The sequence below is a fragment of the Passer domesticus genome, chromosome 24, assembly GCF_036417665.1.
Source record: "Passer domesticus isolate bPasDom1 chromosome 24, bPasDom1.hap1, whole genome shotgun sequence".
NCBI classification, from domain to species: Eukaryota; Metazoa; Chordata; class Aves; order Passeriformes; family Passeridae; genus Passer; species Passer domesticus.
Window position 1 is genome coordinate 6,130,126 of NC_087497.1, and position 15,328 is coordinate 6,145,453.

Consider the following 15,328-nt stretch of genomic DNA (forward strand, 5'->3'; position numbering starts at 1 on the left):
ATTTTTCCTGAATTCTTTCACTGAAGACTGAATTTTGTGCTGCTTCATCATTACCTCACCCCAGTTTTGTTTCCAACCACTCTGCTGCTGTTCAGCAGAGGTTACACTTTGATCAAAGCACACCTCTGGACACCCTTTTATTTTCCCCCTAATATAGACTTCCCTCTCCTGAGCAGCTAAAATTAGAACCTAGAGATGATAACAAAAGTCAAAACATAGTTTCTAGCAAACTCTAATAAAGGACCAGCAAGAGGAGAGAGGGGGAAAAAATAAAGTGAAACTTTTATTGTGTATAGTTTATTGGCCACTCCCAAGTAAATGATGAAATTAAATGAAATGAAACCCCATGATGAAGCAAGTCTTGATCCAGGCTCACCACTTCCCCTGTCCACCAGACTTCAGTATTTTGGGGGTTGCATTTAAAGGTGCTTACAATTCCAAATTAATCAATATTTGCTGGAGAGCTGGCTTCTTTTGGAGCTGTATGTTACACAAAAGCCTGCTGCTGATATTCAGTACATCAACCAGATAATTTCTATCACTGCTGCACCTGATGTTCAAGGGGACATCCCAAATATCCTCCACTATGGTTTTGGGGACCTGAATCCACTGAAAACTGACTGGTGAGTTGGACTCCCTGGTCCCCCATCCCACTTACCTTCTTTTCTAAGCATTCTGCAAACTTCAACTGCTTCAACAGCTTCTTCTGCTTGTTGCTGAAGCGATTGTCCTGCTCTGCACTGGTTCCCTGCAGCACAGCAAACAACATTTCAGCCTGCAGGGCCCTCCACCACCTCCAAGGATGATTTTCCCCCCAATGTGCAAGGCTGGTTTTTTGTCACTTATTCCTTTCCAGGTGCTTTTCAACTGGAGCTCTCACCAAGTGCTGGGGATTTTGGGTGAGCAGCTCCTGAGCCCCACAGTGACACCTCAATCCTAACCCCCCTGGCATTGCCCACAAATCAAAGTGCCAGGAAAAAGCTTTATTAATTCCTTAATAAAAGAAATCAAGTGTTTTTCATCTGTCCAGGAACAAAAATGTCCTGTTTGCTTACAGTGACACCCCTGAAACCTTTGGGCAGCTTCCCTGAGGCAAAGAGAAGTACAAAGAATGCATTTTATTGATCCTGCTCTGTTAAAAGTTCACCAACTGGCTCCACTTCCATGGACAGGAGCTGTAGGTTAATCCATTATGGAGGGAAAGGCCTGGAATCCAGTTGTGGAAAACTGAGATTAAACAGAACCAGGCAGGATTAGGGGAGATGCAGGGCTGCATCCAGGTCCTGATGGGTGCTCATGACTGAGGACAAACCCACAGCTGGGGAAGCTGATTCTGGAAACCACGGATGGAAACCAGGGAATTTTATACAGGGAATTCGCAATGGGAGAACAGGGCCCAGAAAAAGCAAAAATATGAACTGTCAGGGAATTAAGTTATAACAAAGAAGAGAAAAACCCAAATTCTAGGTTTATTGTGGTCAGAAAGCACCTGGAATTATCAATGTTACATGTTGCAAAGGCATCAGTTACTGAAAGGGAACAATCCACTGACAATTCCCAGTTGCTATTCCAGAACCTGGGATTCCTAAACTCTGACTGTGGCACAGGCACTTCCAGGGATTAAAACTCTTCACAATATTTGCAGTCTGTGTGTGGCTTACAAAAAAACCCACAATACTTGCCAGTTCACACAACAACTGAATGTTCTTTTGGGGTTTTTTAAAATTATTTCACAACCCAGAAGGGAAATGGAAAGGAAGTTTCTTGTTGATAACACGTGGCAAGCAGCAAAGGGAAGCAAACAGGACAGAGCAAGGGGGCTACAGGAGTTTAAAGACAAAATAGGTTTGCACTGAAACTTCACAGAAATGTGAAGAACTGGCAGAATTATAAATAGGAGGTTGCTTGGTATGGGGAATCCAAATTGCTGCTCTGCTGCATTTCTGGCATTTCACATTTGGTTCCTCCTGAAGCCAGAATAAAACTGTTCACAGCCCCATTCCAGTGCCATGCTGCTTTGGTTTTTATAAAATGCCACCTTCCACAGGCCAGTTTAAAAGAATATTAGATTTCTAATCCAGAGTTTTCAGCCCCAGTAATCCTGCTGTCAATCAATTGTAAACCTTTTAAGAACTGCATCAGAACATGGGCAAATTTAATCTGCAATTATTTTTCTCAAGTTAGCCCATGAACACAGAACTGAACTAAGGGAAGGGTTATGTGTGCTTGCTTTAAAAGCATCCTAGCTGCAGGAAATGAAAATAATATGGGCTGAACAAATGAATGAACCTTGAAATTTAGATCGGTTCTCAAAATTATCACAGAAACCCCCAAATAAGGTCGTTTGAATTAATGGAGAAAAAAGAAGAAAATAAATAGACCAGGCGTAGGTTTCATGATCTCTGCAGAAAATGCAGCACAGCTGTAAGACTAAAAAAGAAACTCAAGGATTAAAAATAAAATATCAACATATGAATACAGCCTAACTTCTTTTTACTACGAATACATTTAAAACCTCCAAAAAAACCCCTCAATAAAACCAGGGGCAGGGTTGTTTATTGCTTTCACCGCGGCCACAAACGAGCGTGCACAGCGCCAAGCCGGCCCGGCCCCTCAGAGCCCCCCGGCCCCTTCTCCCCGCGCGGCTCGGGGGTCGCGGCGGTGACACGGCACCTCCGGGGGCGCTCAGGGCCCCGCGGGGAGCCCGGCCGGGCAGCGCGGCCCCGCCGGAGCCTCCCCCGGTGCGGAGGCGCTCGCTCCCCGCGCCGCCGCCGCGGCCTCTTCCCGCCGCCATTTTCTCCGCGGCGAGGAGCCTGCGCAGGGCGGGGGCGGGGGGGCACGGCGGCGCCGCGCGGGGCAGCGCGGGCCCTGCAGCGGGACCGGGCGGTGCCCCCGCGGCCCGGCGGGGCCGCCGCGCCGCCCGCCCGCCCTCGGGGCCCCCGCCGGGCCGGCACTTACGCGGAAGAACCCGGCGTCCATCTTGGCTCCTCCGCCTCCTCCCGGCCGCGGCGCGCGCTGCCGTCCCGGCGTGCACCGCGCGCGCCCTCAGCCGCGCCGGGCGTGCGGGGAGGGGGCGGTGGGCGGGGCCAGGCGCGCGTCTTTTTTTTTTTTTTTTTTTTTTTTTTTTTTTTTTTTTTTTTTCCCCTCCGCAGCCCGATGATTGGCGGACGGCCGGCGCGCGCGCGGGAGCCGGGCCAATGAGAGAGCGCGGCCGCACCGGCGCGCGCGCGCGCGCGCGCGCTGGGGCGAGGGCGTCAGTGAGCCGCGCTCTCGCGAGATGTTGCCCCCCCCCGCCGCAGCTATTGCCGGCGGCGGTGTCTCGCGAGATCTCCGCTGCCCTCACGGCCCGGCCCGGCCCCGCCGCCATCGCTGAGGGAGCCGCGGCCGTGAGGGCACCGCCGCCTCAGCCCCGGCAGCGAGCCCTCCGCCACGGCCCCTCGGCTCCTTCCCGGCGTCACAGAGGGCCCTGGGCGCAAGGCAGGGCTCTGAAGAGGGCACAGTCCCAGAGGAGTTGTGGTTGGAGGGGACCTCTGGAGATGTCCCAGTTCAGCCCCCTGTCAAGGCAGGGGCACCTGGAGCAGGTGGCACAGGGACGCGTCCAGGTGGGTTTGGGATGTCCCCACAGAGGGAGACTCCAGCCCTCCCTGGGCAGCTATTCCAGGGCTCTGCCACCCTCGTGGAAAGAAGTTCTCCCTCATGTTGAGGTGGAACTCGTTGTGTTTTATTTTATGGCCATTGCTCTTCGTCCTGTCCCTGAATAGAGCCTGGCACCCTCCTCTGACACCCTTGGGCACATTTTATGGATTTATGGGATGCCCTCCCAGCATTCCCTCCTCCAGAATACCCAGGCCCAGCTCCTGCAGCCTCTCCTCATCAGGGAGGTGCTGCAGACCCCAAATCATCTTTGTGGCCTCCAAGGAGCTCTCCAGCAGCTCCCTGCCTTTCTGGCCTGAGGAGAGGTCATGAGCTCTCCACCCCATCCCACTCGGGACAAACTGGAGTGACTGGTGTAGGTCACTGATCCGTGTGGCTCCTTCTGGCCTGAATTTCGGGCACATTTTTGAGAAATAAATTGGTTTTGTGGCTCAGGAATAAAACCCAAGGGACATTACCATATTTTATCTGCTTAGACTTGTAACAATCTGGGTCTTGCACGGCCAAACTTGGGACAGTTTGACTCAGCTGCCCTGGCACTGTGGCCGAGGGGGTTTAGTAAAGGTGAGAGCTGGAGCTGGAATTGCTTCATGATTTTGTTGAGGAACAAATCTGTTGAGGAGTTGGAACCCCTGGGAAGGCAGGAGGACACTAGGTGGAGCTCCGTGCTCTCCACTGGGATAAGGAGGATGGAAATAAAGGGGGAAAGCTGAGTTTTGGGGTCAGGATTTACCCGGCAGTGAAAATTTAAACATTTCACCAGAGTATCTGGATCAGTGAAATTCCAGCTGGAGGATCTGACCTGCTGAAGGTCCTGCAGAGCTTTCAGGAGGAAAAAAACAGTGATTGATTCTTGCAAGACAGGGCCAGCTGCAGGGGAGCACTCCCAAAATCTTTGCAAGGGGGACCTGGGGGCCAAACCAGGACGGGCTGGATCAGCAGGGCAGGGAGAGTGTGGGACCGTTCCTGGAAAGCACCAATCCACAGCAGATGGCACAGAGCAGGGATTGCTGCTCCTTGGGAAGCTGGTTTTGCTGCCAGGAGGGGTTGTGGGGCTTCCAGGAGGTGCCAATGTGATGCAGATTTTGGTGGTGTTTGGATTTTTCTGCTGGACTGTGGTCCCAGCAGCCAGTTCTGCTGCCAGGAATGGGAATTCTGTGAACCTGGAACTGCTTGCAGGAGCTCTGCTTGTTCTGCTTGTGAACTCTGTTGGCTTGAAAGGAAGCAAATGGAAAGTAAACAACATTTGCTACGAGTGGGTCTGGCTAGGGATGTTAAAAAAAATAACAGTAAGATGGGCTTATCTTCCCCAAAAATCTTGATTTTGGTCCCCTGGAACTTCTCAGAGAACATCCAGAGACGGAAACAGAAAATCAGTTCCTTTATGTTTTTTTGGAAAAAAAAAATTAGATGTGCATCTGCTGTCCCTTCTGAATTCTTAAATCAGTCCTCCCTGCCACAAAAAATAAGGTACAGAACCAAGATGAGAGAAGTATTTACAAGGAGATTCAGAAACTTCACAAACAGCTGTCTCAATATTTGGTTTGGAATCCAAACTGTGCACCAGTTTCAGCCAAAAAAAGAATATTGCAAACTAATTGAATTTAGTTTCTGCACAATAAAAATTACCAGTTAGTTAAACTGACCTGCTCAAGAGATCCAAGCTTATTGGCAAAAACCACAAAATACAAAATCTCAGCCAGTCTGGCAGTCAGTGTCTGACAATGGTGCTGTGTTCCCACCCCGTGGGCTGAGAGTGTCCCTGGGAATTCCTTTGTGCCACTGCTGCACACCCACAGCCCTCACACTCACAACACAGCCTCGTTTGGCTTGGTTTTGAGAATAAAAAATGGCTAAAAATAGCTGGGCTGCACCAGGGAGCAAAGCCTTGCAGGGTGAGTGGCACACTGGGCTGCTCAGACCTCCCTTGCTGTGTCCAAGCTGGTTTTTTCTAGTTTTTCCATTTCCATGCTTATTTTTTTCAGTTAAAGAACTCGGATTTTGTGTAAGACCAAGCATTGTAAGGCAGCTCCAGCCATGAACCTGAACTGTGAGTGAAACCCCTCAGACAGCGAGTTCCTTCAGAAAGGGACACTTCCAGAGTTTACAGAAATAGTTTAAAATACTTGAAAATAAGAAGTAACTTTTTTTTTCCTCAACCTGTACATATGTGAGATTAGAAACATGACATATGAATAAAGATAAATACAATTTTGACACCTCCTGTACTACCCATCAGGTATAAAATAAGCCACAAACCTCTTGAATGTGACTGAGGTCCAAACTGAGGTTGGGGCATGTCCAGACTTTCCCTCCAGTTCATCAGCAGAACAGAGAGGGTTCAGAGTCTCTGAGGAAGCAAAAGCTCCCCAAAACCTGGGCATCTTCTCTTCCTGGTTCATCCAGACCCAGAGGAGACCTCGCTGCCATCCTGGTGATTCCACCTGTCATTTCAGCCCCAGGAAAAGTGTCCCGACCTCTGGTTTTTCCTCCCAGAGCAAGAAACCAGGATTTATGTCAGTTTACAGAGCCAGTAACATCTGCTGCTCCCAGAGCAGCTCTCTGAGGAGTCCCAGCTCCGCGGGATACCAATTCCATCTCTTCTCTGCAGGAGCTGCCGTTACCTGCTCTGCAGGTGGATGTCCACGGGGATGAAGGTCACCGCGGGCTGCTGCGCCAGGCTGTGGCTGCTGTGCCCCACAGCAGGTGGCACTGCCAGCTTGGAGGCTTTGGGCTGCAGCTCCCGCCGCACTCGCATGCGCCTGGCAGAGGTAAAAGGGCACTTGGCACCTGGGGTGGTCTCTCCTCTCCCAGGGGAGTTTTGGGGAGGTTCCCACACAACCCAGTCAAACCAAGCCAGGATTTCATCCCTGAGGTACCAAAAGTCCTCCCAGAGCGTGTGAGCTCTGAGAATTGAGGAATCAAACTCCCCCTCTGGCAGCCTTGGTGCACACTCAGACCTTCCCTGCATCACCTAAAAAGGTGTTCAAGGGTTTTTTTAGGAATCCCTAAAAGGAGCTCCCACCACAAAGCCTCCATCAAGGAGCTCTTTGTGCTTCCTAAGATCCAGCCACAGAGCAGTGACAGTGACATTCAGTACACTGCAATCAGCACTTCAGTGCTTAGAGTCTCTGGGAAATTTTCAGCAGCAAGCCCTGAAATGCTGTGTTAGCTTTGGTCCATCCTGTTTGACCTGGTCACGTACCTGTTGTATGTTTTCAGGATGAGCAGAACCACTGTGAAAATAATAATCACCCCCACCACAATGGCAGCAACTATTGCTCCAGAACCTGGGAAAGAAGCAGGAAGGGGGAAAAAACCATATTTACAAAGTTGTCACTGTAGTGTTTGAAGTTTGATAAGTTCAAAGTCCACTTAAAACCAAAAAAAGCCACCACCCCACTCCTTTCCTTACTTTGATAGAGGCTTTGTTCTTGAGACTTTGTGGTCACATTCACTGAGAGCTGAGTGTTATTGGTCAGTGGTGTGGCCGTCGTCATCTTGAGCTGGCTGCAGAGGGGAAAGAGGAGTGAATTCCCAAAATCTTAACCCAAATTTCACAGTGCCAATGAGGCAACTGCCCACCAAAGGCTCAGAGCCTGCCAAGTGCAGGCTCACTGAACTGAGGTTCTTCATATTGTGGTGGAAACCTGGCCCTGCTGAAGGAATGGAAATTGGAAATTGGTATGATGGAAACTTTGGTACAATCTTGAGCAATTTGCCTAGAGTACCCCCTGGTCAGTGTTAATAGGATAAAATAAGATATAAACACAATAAAGTGTTTTAAATGCTTTGAGATTTTAGATTATCACCTCTGATCACTGAGCAAATGAGCGTGAAGGATTCTGCAGAATTCAGCAATGTCTTGAGGGAAGGGAAAAACTGACCACAGAAAGGTTCAAAAACTCCATTATAAAATAGAATTTAAAGGAGCTTCATTCATGTGACATGGAGAAGAAAAACCATTTAACCCCTTCACTTGAGCTCCAAAAGTGTCAGGACAAACCAGCCCTGAACATTGCAACGTGGCTGTGGCAGGAGGCTGTGAGTTCAGCCCAGTGTCAGCTCAGGTCTGTTATTGGAGGTGGATGAACTTCCAAGGGCACAGCTGAAAACATGCCTGTGTTTTGGTGGGTAAAACTGTGGGTCTGGAAAGAGCAGCTGGGATGTTTGCTGGTTTTAAAAGGGTTTTCCAAGTGTCCCTGGAAACCCGAGCCATTAAAGGGCTCCTTCAGCCCGAGAAGGGTGTGAGCACCACTTCAAAGAGCCCTCTGGAACCAGCTCAGCTCCCAGTCCCAGAGCTGAGACACTCCAACTGCCCCTTGAAAAGTAAATTATCCTTCAGCACTTGATATGGAACTGAGTTTCCCACTTCAGATGCTGCTCAGTACAGCCAGGCAAGATCTGGTGCTCCTTTGGGATGTTGTGTGGCATGGTGACTTCAATTTTACACAGCACAAGATAAACAATAGCCAGAAATAATTCAGTGGAAAACAGTTGGTAATAAAAATTAATACCAATTAAAAACCTGCAGAGCAGGTCAGTGAGGAATGAGAGGATCAGGAAGCAGCAGGAAGGGAAGTGGTTGGTGTCTGACTGGGATGCAGGATCAGAACTGCAAGGGCCACTCTTCAAATACTCCAATCCTCTCAAGTTAAAAGTTTGGTTTTCTTCTTTTAATCTAAAAACCAAAATAACTTTGCCACAAGCCTGTAACTGGGTCATTCTCCTGTGAGTGAATGATTCCTTTGTTTAGCCAAGGCCAAGTCAATTCAGCAGCGTGAGCATCAGCTGAAATATTTTGTGTTCAGACTCTCCCCAGCCCTATTGTCCAGCACAGGGCTCACACACACCTCAGAGGGACCTGGCAGGCACCAGAGCTCGGGGACAGCTGTTCCTGTCTCCTCACCCATCCTCCCATATGGAAAAGGGTTTAACCAGTGGCAGCAGAGGCTCAAGAGACTCTTCATGAGAAGCTGAGCAAGTGTTCTGACTATGGGCATGATTCAGGAAAAGCCACATCCAGCTCTCACCTTGTGGCTCTTGACTCAGCCACTGCAAATGCCAGACCTACAGAAGCCTTTTTTTCCTTCCTCTGGCTACCAAAATAAAAACTCCAAATAAATAAGGCTGAATATTTTAATATTAAGCCATGAAATATTCATCCTTCCTACCTTTCCTCTGGGTCAAACCGCCTTGAGAATGGAGAGCTGTTTGTGCATGAGTCACCCAGAGCCAAAGAATTTTTATTGTCGTAGTGAAACCACCTGTTTACGAAAGGGATTAATTCATCCAGCAGGCTGCACCAATCTGAGGTGCAGTTTGAAAACTGCAGCAGGTTGGGATTTTTCTGCTTTGTGTAGCAAGTCAAGAGCTGCAAGGTCTGTGTGTCCAGCCAGGGTGGAAGGTGCCAGTGCTGCTCTTACCTGGAGTCCCAGCTCCATTCCTGCCCTGTGAATCAGCAGAGTACACCTGACCAAGCCTCTGCTCCAAGAAAGACCCAGCAAAGCCCAGCAAAATCCATGGGAACCTACTGATTTTCAGCCTGGATCCTACTCTGTACAAAAAAACGTTAGGAAAATCAGGAGTGCTGGATAAAAGCCATGCAGCAGGGGAGAAGAAGTGGACTTTGATACAGTAATCACAGGACATTCTTTGTCCATGACACAGGGCTGCACTTCCCCCTGTGCACACACACCTGCCTGGCCTCTCAGAGCCTCTCATTCACCCTCACTCTCCACACTGCTGGTTATTTTTGCATCCCCACGTTACGGAGCTGGAAATGTTTCCATAAAGTTCCGTTTTGGGCACGTTTCCATTTCAAACACCTTGGCAGATACAGGGGATAGGTTGTTCTGGCAAGGGGGAGCAGTGCCCCCTTTTCCAAAGCCTCCCTCCTGGGCTGAGCTGAGGGGCCCTGCTGGGCTGGGTTTGTTTGTGAGGGATGGGGCTCAGGGCTCACCTGTCAGCAGCACCTGGCAATGACAGCAGAGGGGCCACAGGGAACACAGGGGATTGTTTGAGGGTTTTTCCAGGGTGGCTGGACTGGGAGAGGCAGCTCAGGTGCTGGTCAGGGGGAGACAGATGCAGTGCTTTCACCTGGGGAAAGGTGGGGTTTGCTTGGAGCTGGGCTGTTCCTGCCCTCAGCTTCCCAGCACCCCGGGAACACCGCCAGGGATCGAGGCAAGCTGTGATTTCAAGGAGTAATAAAAACACAACGTCCTTCAGTGAGACCTGAACGTGCCTGGGTTTACCTTGAGAGGCTCCAAAGAGGGAGGAAGGAGGAATGAAAAGCTCAAGTTCAAAGTGGCCTGAGGCAAACAACCCTCCCTGTGTGAGCCTGAGTGTCCCCATCTCAGGGCAGCACCTTTACATAAGCATTTTCTCAGGTTCTGGCATGAGCTGCCCAGGTTGAGCTGCTGCTAAAACACATTAAAAGCAGTTCATTGCCTTGCCAAGACCAGAGACAGTGGCACAAACTGCAGGCACCAACTAAAAACCCCTCAGTAATTTTACCTGCCTGGTTTAGATCATGGGAGGCACTAAAATCCCACAGGTAGACAAGAAGTGACAACAGGACCCCCAAAAGGAACACCCTCATTTCTAAAGCCTGGAAATATAAACTTGCTAGACTTTTGTCACTGACTCGCTGAGGGGCAGTGCCTAAACCAGACTGTGAACTGCACATTGCCCAATTAGATTTTCTTTCAAGCCAGCAATTAAAGGGTCTTTAAAAAAGGAGGGAGATGGGCTTTTTATGCAGGCAGCACAAGGGGGAATGGCTTCCCACTGCCAGAGGCAGGGTTAGATGGGATATTGGGAAAAACTTCATCCCTGTGAGGATGGCAGGCCCTGGCACAGGGTGCCCAGAGCAGCTGTGGCTGCCCCTGGATCCCTGGCAGTGCCCAAGGCCAGGCTGGACAGGGCTGGGAGCACCTGGGACAGTGGGAGGTGTCCCTGCCATGGCAGGGGTGGCACTGGGTGGGCTTTAAGGTCTTTTCAAACCCAGCATGTTCCGTGATCCTGTATGTGAAGAACTCTGTACACACACAAAGGATCCACATAGAAATGCAGCTCCTCTCACTGCACACAGCAGCAGGAGGCAGCCCCAGGGTTTCTTGCCTATGCCAGCTTGTTGAATCAGTGAGGCACCTTCCCTCTGCAGAGCCCTGAAGACACGCAGCAGCTGGCACCTCACACTTGCAGCCTGTTCTCCACCAGGACCCCTTGGCAAGCCCTCAGTGCCCAGTGTGGCACCCACAGAGGGACAATAACTCTGTCAGACCCTGAAGTCACTGCTCTCTGCTCTGCCTTTGTCTCCTGGTTTGTAATCACTAAATCAACCCCTCCTGCCACCCAGCACAATGCATCTCATCAGTGAAAGCTGTTTACAAAAAGCTACGCTTCCTTTAGCAAGGACTTCCTGGGGCATTAAATACGTTAATTACCAGGAAAAACCAGAAATCACCATTTAAACCTGTCAGCAGCTTCAGTGTGTTCCCAAATAATGCAAGCAGTGTAGTTTTGTTCTGTGCTGGAGACACTCAGTGAACTGTAACACAATGCTCTGAGCTTTTGAGTTCTTTTCCTGTTAAATATTACTCTGCCAGCTCTTTCCAGCACGCTGCTCAGCAGACTGGAGAAAAAAAGTATAGAACAAAAAAAAAAAAAACAAAAAAACCAAGAAACAAACCCAAAACCACAAACAAATAACCACCAACAAACCCATATTTATAGTGCCAGGGTTCAATAAGTCATGACAAGAGACTGAGCGTCCCCAGCGATGAAAGGACACCGCCGGCGATGGAACGAGCTTTCAACAGCCGCGCAGGCTTCTCTGTCTCCGGGAGGAAACTGCGCCGGAGCAGCCCCGGTGCCGTCCCCGACGGGCTCCCAATTAATGCAGCAACTGCTCGAGCACCAGTTGAAAAACGTGCGAGAACATCTGCTCTCTATTTCTTTCTGGTTTGGAGGTACCGATAAAGAATTCGCGTTTCCCGTGGTACATCCACAGAGCCTCGCACGCAAACCCGGAGTAACCGCGCTGCAGCCGCCGCTGGGAACGGCGGCGGAAAGGGACAGAGCTTTGGGGCAGAAAGGAGCGGAGCTTTGGGGCAGAAAGGAACAGCGCTTTGGGGCAGAAAGGAGCGGAGCTTTGGGGCAGAAAGGAGCGCAGCTTTGGGGCAGAAAGGAGCGCAGCTTTGGGGCAGAAAGGAACAGCGCTTTGGGGCAGAAAGGAGCGGAGCTTTGGGGCAGAAAGGAGCGGAGCTTTGGGGCAGAAAGGAGCGGAGCTTTGGGGCAGAAAGGAGCGGAGCTTTGGGGCAGAAAGGAGCAGGGCTTTGGGGCAGAAAGGAGCGGAGCTTTGGGGCAGAAAGGAGCAGAACTTTAGGGCAGAAAGGTTACAGGTATCCCCGTTCGAGAGCGGTTCCCACCCGACCTCAGCCGCGCTACTCACGAGGATGCTGCGGGCTCGGGGCTCCGGCGCTGCCGCAGCGGCTCCCGCTCCGTCCGCCCGCCGGGGCTGCGGGGCTGCCCCCGCCGCTCCCGGCCCTTCCGCAGCCCGGAGCTGCCCAGCCCAGCCCAGCCCCGGTGCGGCCGGAGCCCCGGCACAGCCCCGCCGCCGCAGGTGCCTCCCCGGGGCCGCCCAGCCCGGCCCGGCCCCCGGCGCCGCCTCCCCGGGCCGTGCGGGGCTGCGGGTGCCCCGACCCCGCCGGGCAGCGGCTGGGGGCATGGAGGAGTCTGGGGTAACGCCCCCGTCTCTCGCTCAAGCTTTGGGAACAGCCCCGGTTTCTGCAGCTCTTCGATGCCCGAAGGTCTCCCAGGCACTTCGAGAGATCCCAAGCACATCCAGCCCAAAGGGAACGAGTGGTTTTGTCCACTCATCAGTGGAATCAAAAGGATCAAACTGGAAAGGAACCCTCACCTTTAACCTGTACTTCGTTGGCTTTATCCTGCAGAGAAGTGTGACCCCAGTCCCTGTCTGGATTTTTCCTGTGGACATCACATTTTAGAAAGGGATCTGTCCCCTGCCTGGGCCTGATGCTGCTCCCCAGGGAAACCAGAAAACCACAGGAACAAGCCACAGCCCTCATTCAGGCTCCATTTGTGGTTTAGGGTGGTCAAGCTGCTGTGCAGGAGATGTTTCCCCCCCTTCTTCATTTCAGCCAGAGCTACATCACCCACCTCCCTTCTAATGCAACCTGAAACAGGAGAAAACCTGCTCCTTACAGAATCCCACCTCCGTATGGAAGGCACCGGGGGGGGTCCTGATGGTCCATAAACATTTCCAGTGGATTTCTTGGGAAGACCAGAGTCCAGTTGGGCTGAAAAAGGGGGTCCTTCCTTACCTTGCAGCTCTCCCTTTCCTCCTTCAGAAACATTTGTGACCTTAACACAGCTCATGCTTCACTTTGGTGTCCACCATAGGCTGATTTCCACAGAGAACCCACAGAACACAACCACAGAAGCTTTTCCACCAGAAACCAGAGTTTCCAGATCCAATTATTTAGCAAATTTTTCGTACAGCTACAAAGACCCTCATTAGTCACTTCCACCTCAATCCCACTGAGGCCCATGCAGCTCCTTAAAACCAGAGACTGAAATCCCAGCAGGGATTACTCACCAATCATCTTTCCAAGGGAATACATTTCCCTTGGTTGATTTCCTTACAATGACTGTCCCATCCTGCATAAACAAGCAGGAGCACGAGGCTCTCCTGGGAACAGGAGTGGTTTTCCAGCCACAAACCTTCCCTGGGCTGTATCTCTGGAGAGCAGAAGGGGCTTCTTTCAACAGTCAGCAACCATAATTGGGAAGAGATATGAATGTAAGTTAATAAAAGTAATTAATAACTCAATTTAAGTAGCACAGGAAGGGAGGCAGCAGCCCCTGTGACTGCTGGGCAGCCCAAGTAAAAGCAAATGTGAGTTCCCAAAGCGTCTGTGACAGCAGAGAGGGAGGCTGGGACTCTCCCAAGGGTTTGTCCCTCACCAGGTCTTAAATTTGTAGCCCTTTACTATGAGCTAGAGCCACACACTAGGTTTATACACTGTTAAATGCATAAATACATTTGTATAAAGTATAAATAAATGCTTATACACTGTTACTGTAAAGCTCTGCTGCCAGCATCAGTGACCCAGTTTGCAGGCACCAACCCTGAGCTTACCCCATTAAGGAAGGACCAAAGCAGACTCTGGGATGCTCCATAAAAATCCTGATGAAGTCAGTGGACATCAAAGGACAAAACACAACTCTGAATTAACTCCAGGCTTACTACAGCATTACCAGCCCCTAGGAAGTGACACAGCCTTGCAAGGTGTGGAGTCTCACTGCATTTACCATGGAGCAGGTTTGGGCTCCTCCTGGAGCAGCAGCTCACTCCCAGCTCTGCTGGTTAATCTGCAGCTTGCCTGCCCCTGGCAGGGCACAGCAGAGTGGAGTGTCTCAGTGAGAACAAAGAGGAAGCAGATATCACAGCAGATATCAGAAACAGCTAAAAATTCATTATGATTGAGCTTGGAACTGAATTGTGAAATCAGGCCCTCAGTGATCTCCATGCACCCACAGCCTCAGAAATAATTACCTGACCCCCTAGGGATGGAGGGAGCTGAGGTGGCTGTCCCAGCAGCAGGGCACAGCTCAGCCTGGCTGCCCTCCCAGTCCCTGTGCTGTGCTGTGATCCCACACAGAGCCACAGAGGACAGGAATTGGTTCTTTTTACGTTTTATGTAAGAGCAAACCAGACTGCCAGAATGTCTTTCCCACTGCCTCACCCCAATGGTTGAAGTGCTGCTGATGGTTGGAATATGTTCCCTTCACCAGGGAAATCAAACATTCCCTCTACAAGCCTGAGCATGCCAAAGTGTTACAGTACAGAGCAGGATTTTAACACATTAGGTAACATCTAAAACACAGTGGTTTCTACTTTCTAGGCCCTGCTCTTGTTTTATGGAGCAGTCAGACCCTGGGACCCTCCTGGAACTGTGAGTGATGGCAGGGACAGCCCTGTGTCACACTCACTCACATCTCAGGGTCAGTGCCTACCGAGGAGAAGCCTTTTATCTTGCTCTGCATCTTCTCCAAGGGGATGAAGCTTGGCTGGGGTCTGTTTCCACTCCAGGAATCTCTCCTAGTGAGTTTTACACTGAGAGTGGAGCAAGTAAACAAAACCCAGTAAGATTCACAAACCAGCCCTCTGTTCTGGGCTCAAAAGTATCCCTAATCCAAACCCAGACAGAAATGGAAATTAAACCTTCCAGGGAATAATTTTATGCACAGGGTCTTTCCAGGAGACAAGGCAGAATGAGGAGCTGCAATCACAGGTTCTCAGCTGTTATAAACCAAAGTACTCCCATGACTGCAGAACACAAAGAAACACCACATGTTTCAGCTGCTGCTCAAGGAGGACGTTTTGAAGGAATTTGGGGTATTTATTTATACAAAGTGCAAGCTCAGAAAGGGCTGAGTTGGTGCCTCTGTGCAAGCCTGCTGCTAAAAATAGCCCTCACCAGCAGGTCAGTGATTAGGAGAAACAGGTCCTGGTGGGGGGTACTGAATCATGGCATGAGGAATCAAGCAAACTCCAGCCTCATTTCCCAGCCTGACTCCCAGGCTGGCAGCCTGGAGTGGAGCAGAATCACTTCTGATACTGATCAATGGCTTCATTAAAGCTTTG

The 15,328-nt window shown here is 50.6% G+C and overlaps 2 protein-coding genes and 1 long non-coding RNA gene across 10 annotated transcripts in view; 1 reads left to right on the forward strand and 2 right to left on the reverse strand.

Moving 5' to 3' along the window:
- The window catches only part of SRRM1 (serine and arginine repetitive matrix 1), a 17,497-nt gene extending 14,401 nt beyond the window's left edge, over positions 1 to 3,096 (reverse strand). For all 7 annotated transcript variants that reach the window (XM_064398270.1, XM_064398273.1, XM_064398269.1 and 4 more), the window contains exons 1-2: positions 2,959 to 3,096; positions 659 to 748 (exon numbers count right to left, since the gene is read on the reverse strand). In XM_064398270.1, the coding sequence (XP_064254340.1) occupies positions 659 to 748; positions 2,959 to 2,979 (111 nt within the window). In that variant the 5' untranslated portion in view covers positions 2,980 to 3,096. The remainder of the gene's footprint in view (positions 1 to 658; positions 749 to 2,958) is intronic.
- Positions 3,097 to 3,348: 252 nt separating this feature from the next.
- The window catches only part of LOC135285711 (uncharacterized), a 28,470-nt gene continuing 16,490 nt past the window's right edge, over positions 3,349 to 15,328 (forward strand). For both annotated transcript variants that reach the window (XR_010350437.1, XR_010350435.1), the window contains exons 1-2: positions 3,349 to 3,602; positions 6,266 to 6,425. This is a non-coding gene — a long non-coding RNA (uncharacterized LOC135285711). The remainder of the gene's footprint in view (positions 3,603 to 6,265; positions 6,426 to 15,328) is intronic.
- NCMAP (non-compact myelin associated protein) lies at positions 5,013 to 12,286 on the reverse strand. The gene is made up of 4 exons (XM_064398286.1): positions 12,110 to 12,286; positions 7,070 to 7,164; positions 6,860 to 6,944; positions 5,013 to 6,416 (listed from the first exon to the last, which is right to left on the reverse strand). Exons 2-4 carry the CDS (start codon positions 7,152 to 7,154, stop codon positions 6,275 to 6,277), a joined length of 312 nt encoding a protein of 103 aa, XP_064254356.1. The 5' UTR covers positions 7,155 to 7,164; positions 12,110 to 12,286; the 3' UTR covers positions 5,013 to 6,274.